The sequence below is a fragment of the Bufo bufo genome, chromosome 4 (assembly GCF_905171765.1).
Source record: "Bufo bufo chromosome 4, aBufBuf1.1, whole genome shotgun sequence".
Taxonomy (NCBI): Eukaryota; Metazoa; Chordata; class Amphibia; order Anura; family Bufonidae; genus Bufo; species Bufo bufo.
This window is the reverse complement of record NC_053392.1, coordinates 190706637-190720127: the sequence shown is the minus strand read 5'-3', so window position 1 is coordinate 190720127 and position 13491 is coordinate 190706637. Positions and strand designations below refer to the sequence as shown.

Here is a 13491-nt window from a genome sequence, read left to right as displayed (position 1 = left end):
CTATTTCTGTCATTATTACTGCTGCCTGTGACTCATGAAAACGGTAAGGTTTGATATTTAGATGCCACTGGTTATCATAATTTGTGTATATATGCAAGGTACAGTGTTCACTATGGTACATGTGTTTAGGGATGGTCTTATCAACTGCCGGTTATGTAATACAGTGCATCAGACCAAATGGCATTGCATAATTGCATATTTAGACATTAATATACAGTGCCATGTAAACTATTGTCTGTTGTTCAGGATCAAGCAGAAAGAATTGCTGTACATTTTCAGAGTGCTACCATGCTTAACAGCCAGCATACATGTATCAAAAAGCTCAATAATGCCAAATCTATATTTTCTTTGTTTTTCAGCTGTTCTTACAGATCAAAAAAATGAAACCATCTCCAGCAGAAAGTCGTCTAAATGGACGTATGTTGTGGATAATTCTTTTAAGCACAATTGCTCTAGCGTGGACTACACCAATACCCTTGATTGAGGATTCAGAGGAAATAGATGAACCATGCTTTGATCCTTGCTACTGTGAAGTGAAGGAGAGCCTTTTCCACATTTATTGTGAAAATAAAGGATTTACAAATATCAGCCAGATTTCAGAATCTTGGTCTCGACCCTTTAAACTCTACCTTCAGAGAAATTTGATGAGAAAATTGTACACAAACAGTTTTCTTCATTTGAACAATGCCGTGTCCATTAATCTCGGGAACAATGCACTGCAGGACATTCAGGCAGGAGCCTTTAATGGTCTGAAAGTTCTGAAGAGGCTTTACTTGCACGAAAACAAACTTGACATTTTTAGAAATGACACTTTCATGGGGCTGGAAAGCTTGGAGTATCTACAAGCAGACTATAACGTAATTAAGAGGATTGAGAGTGGGGCCTTTAGAAATCTAAATAAGCTGAGGGTATTAATTCTCAATGATAACCATATTCCCTTGCTTCCAACAAATTTATTCAAGTCTGTGTCTTTAACGCACTTGGACTTGCGTGGAAACCGATTAAAGATCCTTTCTTACAAAGGTATGTTGGATCATATAGGCAGAAGCCTTATGGAAATCCAGCTAGCAGAGAATCCTTGGAACTGTACGTGTGAGATCGTGCAGTTGAAAAGCTGGCTGGAGCGTATTCCTTATACTGTGCTGGTTGGGGACATTACATGTGAAAGCCCCTTTCACTTTCATGGCAAAGATCTACGGGATATAAAACGAGACAAACTTTGCCCCTTGTTATCGGAAAGTGAGGTTGAGGCTAGCTTGGGTATACCCCAGCTACCATCCAGCAGAGAAAATACATGGCCTACTAAGCCATCTTCCATGTTGTCATCCTTTCATGTCACTGCTTCTTCTGTGGAGTACAAGACATCAAATAAGCAACCCACTACTACCAAGCAGCCCAGAGCTCCAAAACCTCCACCGACACCAAGAGGCCTTTATCCAGGTCCAAATCAACCTCCAATAGCTGGCTACCAGACTAGACCACCGATACCAATTATCTGCCCAACTGGATGTTCATGCAGTTTGCATATCAATGATTTGGGATTGACTGTAAATTGTAAAGAGAAAGGAATCCACAATATTTCAGAACTGCTGCCTAGACCTCTCAATGCCAAGAAGCTTTACTTGAGTGGTAACTTAATACAGAAAATCTACAGGTCTGACTTTTGGAATTTTTCTTCTTTGGATTTATTGCACCTTGGGAATAACCGAATATCTTATGTCCAGGAAGGAGCCTTTATCAATCTCCCTAACTTGAAAAGCTTGTATTTGAATGGGAATGACATAGAAAGGCTGACGCCTGGCATGTTCAGGGGTTTACAGAGTTTGAATTATTTATATTTCGAGTATAACATGATAAGGGAGATCCAACCTGCTGCTTTCAGTCTAATGCCAAATTTGAAGTTGCTATTTCTCAATGACAATCTGCTGAGAACACTCCCAACTGATGCTTTTGCAGGCACTTCACTGGCAAGGCTAAATCTCAGAAACAACCACTTTCTTTACCTTCCTGTGGCTGGAGTCCTGGAGCACCTTAATGCCATTGTGCAGATTGATCTGAAGCAGAACCCATGGGATTGTTCCTGTGACATCGTCCCTCTTAAACAGTGGATAGACACCATCAGCTCTGTCATTGTGGTTGGAGAAGTCTTGTGTAAAAGCCCTGAGAATCTGACACACAAGGATCTAAAGTCAATTGAAATGGAAGTGTTGTGTCCCGAAATGCTACATGCTACCATATCTTCTGCTTTACCTGTGGTGCCCACAACCTCTTCAGTGCTTGATTACAGCACCCCAGGGGGTGCAATTCCACTGTCAGTTCTCATACTCAGTCTCCTAATACTCTTCTTCTCGGCAGTTTTTGTGGCTGCAGGCCTTTTTGCTTTTGTGCTGAGAAGGCGCAAGAAACTACCTTTCCGAAAAAGACAAGAGGTTGATTTGACTGGCCTTCAAATGCAATGTAGAATTTTTGAGGATAGACCAAATAACTCTCCAGAGAAGGCTCCTGGCCATGTGTATGACTACATCCCACATCCAGTAACCCAGATGTGTAACAATCCCATCTACAAACCTAGAGAGGAAGAGATGGGGGACGAATTTTCTGAAACAAAAGAAAATAACACCAATTACAGGACCTTAATAGAAAAAGAGAATGAGTGGACCATGGCAGTGTCAAACTCTCAGCTTAATACAATAGTTACTGTCAATCAGAGTGGGGAAGTACCAAGTTTTCATGAAAATGGGATAATCTTTCCTGGTATAATTGACCGGGAACGGCCAGCTCCCACAGTGGGGTTTGTGGACTGCATTTATGGCACAGTACCCAAATTAAAGGAGCTACATGTACACCCCCCTGGCATGCAATACCCTGATTTACAGCAGGACGCCAGATTAAAAGAAACCCTACTTTTCTCAGCTGGAAAGGGGTTTTCAGACCAAACCCAAAGTGAATACCTCGAGTTAAGGGCCAAACTCCAAACGAAGCCGGATTACCTCGAAGTCCTGGAAAAAAACACATATAGATTCTAATATCGCATAATTTCATAGCGCCCCCCAAAAAAACGCATGATTCAAGATGATATATACTCCCCAAATTGTTTTGGAGGAAGGGCCATACTCTAATCATAATTAAATGAAGTGCCTTCGCAGACTTTTGCCAGCAATGTTATCAATCATTATTTTTTATATAGGAATCTAAGAAACTTGACTGTGCCATGTAAGGTATGGGGATGTTTGTACTGATCCTGATAAATAATTCCACGTGTTCTTTTTTGGCAGTAACTTAAACCTTTTCAATTGAGGGTTTTGGGGGAGGGGGATAGGATGGCATTGTGGCTTCCTTATACAAAGAAATGCCCATGGCACACGTCCTGTAAATTGATGCAGTTTGCTGCATGCCTGAAAAAAAAAAACTGCAAAGGAGTTAACGCTCGAATGTTCTCACTCGAAACACTAATGCTCATCCATTTTCTTTTACCTACAAGTCAACATCCAAAAACCTGGATTCACTGCAAAGCATCATGGTTTAATGTATATTTGATTTCTTTCACTTTGAAATGCAGAAAAGTAATGTACATGAGACAGCTAGGGATCAACATCTTTGTGAATTCATGATGATGCCAGGAGATTTTTTTCTGCAGCTCTCTGCAAGTTATTTAGCAATGCTACTGAGTACGTATCACTAACAGCTTTGTAGGAAGCACTTTTAATGTCTTCTCCCCCCTCTTACTCTTTAGCCTATCCCATACACAAAGATTTTACAAAATGTGCATATATTTATTCTGTAATTTCAGTGACTATTAATTGTAAAGGTAATGTTTAATCAATGTATAGTGATTTATGCGTCTGGTATAGCTTTCCTAATAAAATAATTGAAAACAATACATACATATACCAATATATACAGATAAAAGGCTCTATGATCGAATTTAGCTATGCCCAGCCTAATTTCTGTCCACCTGTCAAAGATGTTACCATGCTGACTGACATTGATCACTATTTCATTGCAATCAGTGCATGCTATAGAGGTAACACCCAAGAGAAGAAGACTGCTGCTTTGGTACAGTACAGTTTAGTTATTCCGGAAATCCATTGCACTTTAGAGTCGTTTGCCGATTCCTCAGTAGTAAAAGAGAAATAATTAACTATTCTCTGGATAACACTAGATTCAATTTTATGAGATTTAGCAGTAAAATATTACTTGCCAGGGTAGAACCATTTAATTTATTTGTCTCTTTTGAAAAATGACTGCCCTGCTATACTCCCTATAGTCAATTATCTGGGGATCACCACAGTGCATTCGGAGCTATTCTGGATGAATACAGTGTTGCCTTCTTTGAGATATACGTTCCACATAGAGCACATACTAATTTAACTTAATATAGAGAATACAAAGTCATCTTTGAGAATATATTTACACAGAGATAAAAAAAAAATGGGGTCATAAAACCCTGAATTGAACCCAAAGAAAATATAATATCTGAACTGGTTTGTTTTTCAAGCCTTTAGCTGGAAATTAAATAAATAAATAAATAAATAAAACTGCATTTCTACATTTGAACAGCAGGGGGAGCTTTAGTCTCACTATTGTACTATTAGGAGCGGGCACCTGCTTCTAGGCTTTAGAGCTGTGTATTATTCCTGTATTGCAGCCATTCCTGGATCTGTTCTCCTCTGCTTCATTTCCTGTCTAATTTAAGTCTCTAATGAAATCATTACTGTACATTGAATGTAAAACGGTCAGATGTCACTAATGCCTTACATAACTATGGGGGAAATTAATAGACAATGTGAAGAAAAACATAGTTTGTGATTATTTTGGTTTTGCTGCATAGTCACCCGCCCTGTGATTCATATAATGCATTGCTATATGTTGTAATAATTGATTAGGCTGCATATATGCACATGTTCATGTACTGTATGAGTATATGAGGCACACACCTTGTTTCATTGCCTTTTTATTTCCTTTGTACATGGTCACAATTGCTACTCTTGATCATCATCATTGCTAAGGGTGTATGGTTATATATAGAGGCTTTATCACTCAACTGCACATGTCATATTGCAAGTTAAAATCTGCTCAGTGGGTTTATCTGGGGGACATTATAGAGCAATATGGTGCAGCAGGTGTAAGTCTGGACCTATAAGCTATATCTCCTTAAGATACTCCTGGGGGTTGTAGTCCAGCAACTTTCCGCCATTTGATGGCTCTAATCTGAGCACCAGGGGAGGTTTCGTTTATTAGCAGCTGAGATCCAGACATCAGTTTTGTATCACATTGTATTTAAAGCACTTCCCTCCACATTAACAATGCACTTTTCATGATTTCGTTCCATTTCAATGATTTACCTTCTTTATTTTTTTTTTTCTAGTAGCTGGAATCATTTGCTTGGCATTACATTGGTTATTTTCGAAAAAAAATAAAAAAATCCGATATTCATTGTATAGTACCTGCGACTGCATTGAACACTACTATAAATAGGCAGCATGCGCGTATTTTTGAAAATCAAAATCAAAATGCAAGTCCCAACGTTCCTTATAACATTAGAAATCCATAAATTCCACGCATGCATTACGTCACTGTATTTCTTTTATTATTATTACACTTTCATGTGCAATCCCTAGTGTTACCGGTGCTGTAAACATTTTTTAACCGAGTGCTCATCATCCATAAAGTATAATACAAAGTTATGTTTATATATTTTGCTAAAAAAAAAACAAACAAACAAGAAAACAAAACAAATGCAACAAAAAGAAGAAAAAAAAGAAAAATAACAAAACACCGCCCTAAAAATAAATAAATAAATAAATAACAGAGAGAAAGCAAGAAAGTCTTTATTCGAATAAAGGGACTCTTTCCAGCCCTGGATGGTGTGGAATTCTATTTATTCAGTGGAAATAAATTTATTCTTTGAGAATGGATATTTTATATTAAAGCAGATACTTTTTGGCTTACATTTTGCTTTATTTTCTTATGTAGGAAACTCGTTTCTTTGTGCTACAGAGTTGATGCTGCATTGGTAGCTTCTGTGTGTGCGTGCAGCGTGTGTGGTGGGTGGGCAGGGGGCGTCGATGTGCTCAGATTTTCTTTTAGTCTGTTGCAGACGGTTATTGTGTAACATTTCGGGTTTGCTCTGGCTGTGAGCTGTAGCAGCAGACAGAGGGATCACTGTCTTATTTATCTCAACTATGAAGAGTTCACATTTTCTACTAATCAATAATGAATGCACAAGCCTTATCTTTTTAAACTGATATGACTAGCACCAGTCATGATAAATGACAATATTAATACTGAATTCTGGCATCGTATTGCACAAATGCTGACATGTAGATTGATATGTCAAAGCAGAGATTTCCCAATACACTTGTTAAAAAGGTACCGCCATTGATTCAAATTTTTTGTTACGGTTCCCAAGATTTATTTTCTAACATACGCTTGACCATAACGGTGTACAGTTCACAGACCATCTTTGTCTCATCAACAAGTCCTACCTATTAATAACCTTAGTAATTAATTGATGTTCCCTCCGGTTCAATAACTTTCTGTTGTTTTCTCATTCGCTATTGATGCAATTGCAACTGTAATTGATAAAAAAACATTTGCATAAATCACTACTCCTGTGTAACTAACAATATGCTCTTGGTTAAAATGGGAATATGTCAGACATCATAGCGAGGTTTCATAAGTCAGACATTCATTCTCAGGAGAAACCTTTACAGATGGTTTGAGGGCTTCTTTGGAAGCCAATTATGCGGTATCATATGACTGATTACTGCAACCAATAGAGCATGGATGGCCAACCTGAGGTCCTCCAGCTGTTGCAAAACTACAACTCCCAGCATGCCCAGACTACCTACAGCTATCAGCCTACAGCAGGGCATGGTGAGAGTTGTAGTTTTACAACAGCTGGAGAGCCGCAGGTTAGCCATGACTGCAATCGACCTTCCAAAGGAAACACTGTGTAGGACAGCGATCAGCAACCTCCGGCACTCCAGCTGCTGTGAAACTACAATTCCCAGCATGCTCAATTCATTTCTTTGGGAGTTCGAAGAAGAGCAGAGTAAGTATGCATGCTGGGAGTTGTAGTTTTACAACAGCTGGAGTGCCGAAGGTTGCCTACAACTGGTGTAAGAGATTCCAAGGGGTTGAGGTATTTTACCAAGCACAGTTCCTGGACCCCCATCGATTCTATATGACATCTCAAAAATGACAAAGTGTAGAATTTCCACTTTAAATTGTGCATTACTTTAGACTATCCCAAATGAAATTTATAGTCAAGAACTTCCCCATATGTTTTCTTTGCATTTTTATAAATGGTGGTAAAAGTTTACATTTGTCCCATTTCTATTAGTGGGATATCAATGCACTATGCAGTTCCAGTATTTTGAGTTGTGTTAAGAGACAGATTTTTCTGCACCCTTCTATCATTCATATCATAATGCCTTACAAGTTTTTGTTTCACTGCTCGTCTATCAAAGTCAATGCTACAAGCTGGTTGGTTAATGTATTATATTATTTATATATCCATACCTAGCAAGGGTTAGCATTGCATTTGTAAATTGCATTCTGGAGAAAGTACTCGGGTATTTTCTTCACGACTATAAATATTGCTCTAACTATTCCCCTACTGTGTCTGACACGGAACTGAGCAACGTTACTGTTTATCATGAATACTTGGTCATATGCCTCTTAATGAACTTGTCATACATGTACTCATAAATCCTGCAATGAGGTTTTGTTACTGGCATAAAGTGTAAAAATATATTTATACAAGAAAAAAGGTCAATGGAATATCCAGGAGAACAAATAAACATTTTAATTATTGACAATGGGTTTACTTTAGTCTATTATCATTTGTATTTTTATATTTATTGCTGATTTTTTTCTCCTTTGTTTCTTATAATCTAAAGTCTCTGTTATCCGCAACCACAGTAGAACTTTCCTTGTAAGAGGACTGAGGAGAGGCTGACTAATGTTCTTCAAAGGGATCACTGACAGGAAGTCCGGAAAAGTGATTGCCTCCATGATCACTAAGCTATCTGATATATTTAAATACTGATGTATATATGCTCTCTTATGAGTTGCACTTTTAGACACTTTCTTTTATTAACTATAGAAAGCTTTGTATGCTTTACTGTACTGCTACTTGTCCTTGAAGATAAAGGGGTACACAAAGGGGGAGATTTATCAAACTGGTGTAAAGTAGAACTGGCTTAGTTGCCCCTAGTAACCAATCAGATTCCACCTTTCAATTTCCAAAGGAGCTCTGAGAAATGAAAGAGGAATCTGATTGGTTGCGATGGGCCAGTTCTACTTTCCACCAGTTTGATAAATGACCCCCAAAGTTTATTGGTTTTGTTTTATGCATCCTTTTTCACCATACTGTTATAATTTCCTCTATGTATGTGTGATGTGTGTAGTAAATCATATTTTCAGTGGTGTTCCCCAATTGATCCTTGAACCCTTGACGAGTGGTAGCTGTAAACACTAGTATAAGTAGTAGGCTTGAGCGAATCGAGCTTCGGATCATAGATTCAAAGTCGATTTGTTTCAAAATATTGTTTTTAATGCTGCTTCCGTACAGCATTAAAATGTATTGGTTCGGTGTAGGCCAACTTCGTATCGCCCGAAGTTGGGGGCGAGACTTCGGTGAATTAGTACGGTATTCCTATCTGAGTACTTCAGATTCCCATTTTAAGATGTTTTTAAATCTGCAGAAAGAAATACCGTACTAATTCACAGGAGTATCACGCAGCTTCAGGCGATATGAATTTGCCTACACGGAGCCAATACATTTCAATACTGTACAGAAACATTAAAGCATTAAAAACAAAGTTTTTGAACAAATAAATTTCTATTCTATAATCCGAAGGTCGATTCGCTCAGCCTAAGGCCTCATGCACACGACCTTTGTTTGGGTCCGCATCCGAGTCGCTGTTTTGGCGGCTCGGATGCGGACCCATTCATTTCAATGGGGCCGCAAAAGATGCGGACAGCACTCTGCGTGCTGTCCGCATCCGTGGCTCCGTTCCGCAGCCCGCTAAAAAAATATAACATGTTCTATTCTTGTCCGCGCTTTGCAGACAAGAATAGGCATTTATATTGCCAGCGCCCGTTCCGTTCCGCAAATTGCGGAAGGCAACACGGGCGCCTTCCGTTCTTTGCAGATCCAGCACGGTCGTGTGCATGAGGCCTAATACTGTAAGTAGTATTGTGTACCAATGACACACTTGGATGTCATAGTATTATTCAAACATGGCTCAAGGGTCAAAACGAAATAAATGGCACCAGGTTTTCTTATCAGTAATAGGGTTCATGCACGAGGCAGTAATGTGCTACATTTCTGTACCAGATCTGCACAAGTGTTACTTGTACATTTTGTCGCAGATTTGCACCATATTAATTGTATGCATTTATATAATGCTGACATATTCCCGCAGCACTTTACAGATATTGTCACTACTTGCTGTCCCCAGTGGAGCTCCCAATCTAAGCTCCCTACGAGCATGTCTTTGGCGTGTGGGAGGAAACTGGAATACCCAGAGGAAATCCACGCAAACACGTAGAGAACATAAAAACTGCATGCAGATGTTGAACCTAAGATTTTGAACCTAAGACCCCAGCACTGTAAAACACCAGTGCTAACCACTGAGCCACCGTGCTTACCATTAGCATTTCAAAGGGTAAAATTTGCACTGAAAATCCTCACAAACAATTGCCATGCTGCGAATTTCAAAATCTGGATCGGAGGTCAATTTCCATGAAAGGGTTTCCAATTTTGATCTCATCTACTTAGCTGGTACTGTATTACACTGTGGATTTTCCACACAAAACAGAAAATCTGTGCATAATATGTACTGTAGGCATGTGACCTTATATTTTAAGGGGGTTTATATCAGCAATGGATCCCAGATGAGATGCAGATGAAGATTTTCCTTTTTTAATCCCACCTTTCTGGAATTAAAAAAAATTGAAAAGGCAAGAAAACAAAGGGTGTCGATGTGACTATTATGAGCACTTGATACTACACAGAGCACAATATATTTGCCATTTGGCATCTTTACTACAGATTTTCAGTTTGTTTTATTCGTGTATTCTTATTTAGAGATGGGCAAAGTTCTTACAAATTTGTCGATTTAAAAAAAAAAAAATTGCTTCATTTATTTGTAAATAGTGGGCACAATTTTGCATTTCTTGTTAAGTAGCGGTGAGCAAAGATGGGGAACGCTGATTTCGCCACACCCAGTCATTGAACCACTCAAATGCCACGTTCATCCCTGATCGTGGCATCTGATGTGAAAATGGAGGTCTTTCAGAGGCTTAAAAAATAATAATAATACTCACCTTATCAATTTGAGCACAAAGAGGCCACCGCGACCATCTTGCTTTAAGATCCCGGGCAAAACCTGCCGGGATCTTAAAGCGTGGCCACATCCTATGTCACCATGCACAATTTTTTGTGTGGGATCTTTAAGAAAGATGGCCACCGTGCTTCGTCATGCTCAAATAGTAAGGTGAGTATGATTTTTTTTTTACCCCTATTTCAGGGAAAATTGATTTGTTAACACAAATCACAAGGAACTTCAGCTTCACGGGGAATAAAATTTTCCCTGAAATTCGGATCGAAGTCCACTTTGGATATTTTGATTCTCTCAACACTATTCTTATGCTGTTTGCTAGTTACTAGATAGGAGTCCTCTGTTCAAGATCTTATCTATTAGTTACTAGTGATGAGCGGCAGGGGTCATATTCGAATTTGCGATATTTCGCGAATATTTTGTAGAATATTCGTCGAATATTCGCAAATTCGAATATTCATTATATTCTACGATTTTTTTTACTCGAAAAATCGGCAAGGTAATGATCGTGTAATATGCGAATTTTAGTAATGCGAATTTTTTAGCGATTTTTTTCAACTTACAACTATTAGACAAAGAAGATTATAGCACTATATTAGCTAAATTGCTCTATATTCGTTTTTTTCAGAATATTTGCTATATTGCTATAACTTAGTTTTTTCGAATATTCGTAATATTCTAAAACAAGAATATATAGCAATATAGTGAATATTCGAAAAAAAAAATTAATTTAGAGCAATTTAGCTAATATAGTGCTATAATCTTTTTTTTTATAGTTGTAATTTTTTTTTCAATCTGAACTTCAGATGAGAAAAAAATTACAACTATTAGACAAAGAAGATTATAGCACTATATTAGCTAAATTGCTCTAAATTCGTTTTTTTCGAATATTCGCTATATTGCTATATATTCTTGTTTTAGAATATTACGAATATTCGAAAAAACTAAGTTATAGCAATATAGCAAATATTCGAAAAAAAACAAATATAGAGCAATTTAGCTAATATAGTGCTATAATCTTCTTTGTCTAATAGTTGTAAGTTGAAAAAAATCTCCATAAAAATTAGAAAATTTGCAAACAACACTACTCCTAAAGTCAAATATACTGCAGCCTTCTCATTGGCCCACAAGCTAGAAGCAGGGAAGGATCATGTGTACTGATTAAAAAAAAAATCGAATATTCAAAATTACGAATATATATCACTATATTTGAAATATTCGCAAATTTTCGAAGTACCTTTATTCGCGATAAAAATTTGAAATTCGAATAGTCGTGATCAACACTATTAGTTACAGCAAAGCTAACATCTCACCACATACACCTCCCATTGTTATTCTGCGTTATGGTTAATTTGCTCCTTCATGGCAAGGAAATGCAACACTTTATACTAAGTTTCCCCACAGATTCTGTGGGTTCCAGTAGTGGAACACCATGGGATCAGCTTCCCATTGGACCTTCCAACAAAAACATATTATTCAAAGCCAGCAATCCAATTTAATAAATTGTTTTAAATTGTTAAAAGTCTAAATCCCTTGACTGATGTAAAAAATTTTTAATCAGATCATGTAGTACATAACAATCTCTTTTTAACAAAGATAGGACAAGTTCTGTACCTTACACAGATCCAAAGGTTACCGCATTCATTGCTTTAATTGCTGTGCTAGATTTATTTCAGGCTGGCAGCTCAGGGGCCATGTCCTTTTTGTTGCAGCTCTCTCCCTATCACAGCTCTGGGCGTGTGTCATTTCTGCTGCAGCTCTCTCCCTATCACAGCTCTGGGCGTGTGTCATTTCTGCTGCAGCTCACTCCCTATCACAGCTCTGGGCGTGTGTCATTTCTGCTGCAGCTCTCTCCATATCACAGCTCTGGGCGTGTGTCATTTCTGCTGCAGCTCTCTCCCTATCACAGCTCTGGGCGTGTGTAATTTCTGCTGCAGCTCTCTCCCTATCACAGCTCTGGGCGTGTGTCATTTCTGCTGCAGCTCTCTCCCTATCACAGCTCTGGGCGTGTGTCATTTCTGCTGCAGCTCTCTCCCTATCACAGCTCTGGGCGTGTGTCATTTCTGCTGCAGCTCTCTCCCTATTATAGCTCTGGGCGTGTGTCATTTCTGCTGCAGCTCTCTCCCTATCACAGCTCTGGGCGTGTGTCATTTCTGCTGCAGCTCTCTCCCTATCACAGCTCTGGGAGTGTGTCATTTCTGCTGCAGCTCTCTCCCTATCACAGCTCTGGGCGTGTGTCATTTCTGCTGCAGCTCTCTCCCTATCACAGCTCTGGGCGTGTGTCATTTCTGCTGCAGCTCTCTCCCTATCACAGCTCTGGGCGTGTGTCATTTCTGCTGCAGCTCTCTCCCTATCACAGCTCTGGGCGTGTGTCATTTCTGCAGCAGCTCTCTCCCTATCACAGCTCTGGGAGTGTGTCATTTCTGCTGCAGCTCTCTCCCTATCACAGCTCTGGGCGTGTGTCATTTCTGGTGCAGCTCTCTCCCTATCACAGCTCTGGGCGTGTGTCATTTCTGCTGCAGCTCTCTCCCTATCACAGCTCTGGGAGTGTGTCATTTCTGCTGCAGCTCTCTCCCTATCACAGCTCTGGGCATGTGTCATTTCTGCTGCAGCTCTCTCCCTATTATAGCTCAAAGGGTATGTCCTTCCTGCATCAGCTGTAACGATTACAGCTTATAACAGTAGATATGGCATGTGGCAGTTGAAGGATAGAACTGAGCATGGTGGACAGAAAACTAAGGAAATAAACAAACAGCAGGTGGTGCTATTCAGATACATTTTATTGAAAAACTCAGAGGCTATATAAAAATTTTTATTACATACAATTACAAAAGTATTCAGATCCATGTGCTGCTTTGAAAAATGTTGAGTATTTTTGCAGAATATTTTTTTAAGGACAGCCCCTTTAATACAGCGTATGCAACTTGTATGTGATGTTTGTATGCAGATGAGCGTCTGGTTTGTTTCTGAACGGTGGAAGATTTTGCTGCAATTTAAAAAGTCATATTATATATTTTTTTATATCATTTATTTACATCAAAACCTCTCTAAGTAGGCAGCGCACAAGCCATCTGAGAAAGCAAATCTGCAGTAAATCATTTCACTTTGAAAGACTTGCAGATGCTAACAGATGGAG

The 13491-nt window shown here is 38.8% G+C and overlaps 1 protein-coding gene across 1 annotated transcript; it reads left to right on the top strand.

Annotated features, from left to right (window-relative positions):
• Positions 1-380: 380 nt before the first annotated feature.
• Positions 381-3026, top strand: SLITRK3 (SLIT and NTRK like family member 3). Its single transcript, XM_040431067.1, has one exon. It carries the CDS (start codon positions 381-383, stop codon positions 3024-3026), a length of 2646 nt encoding a protein of 881 aa, XP_040287001.1.
• Positions 3027-13491: the final 10465 nt, after the last annotated feature.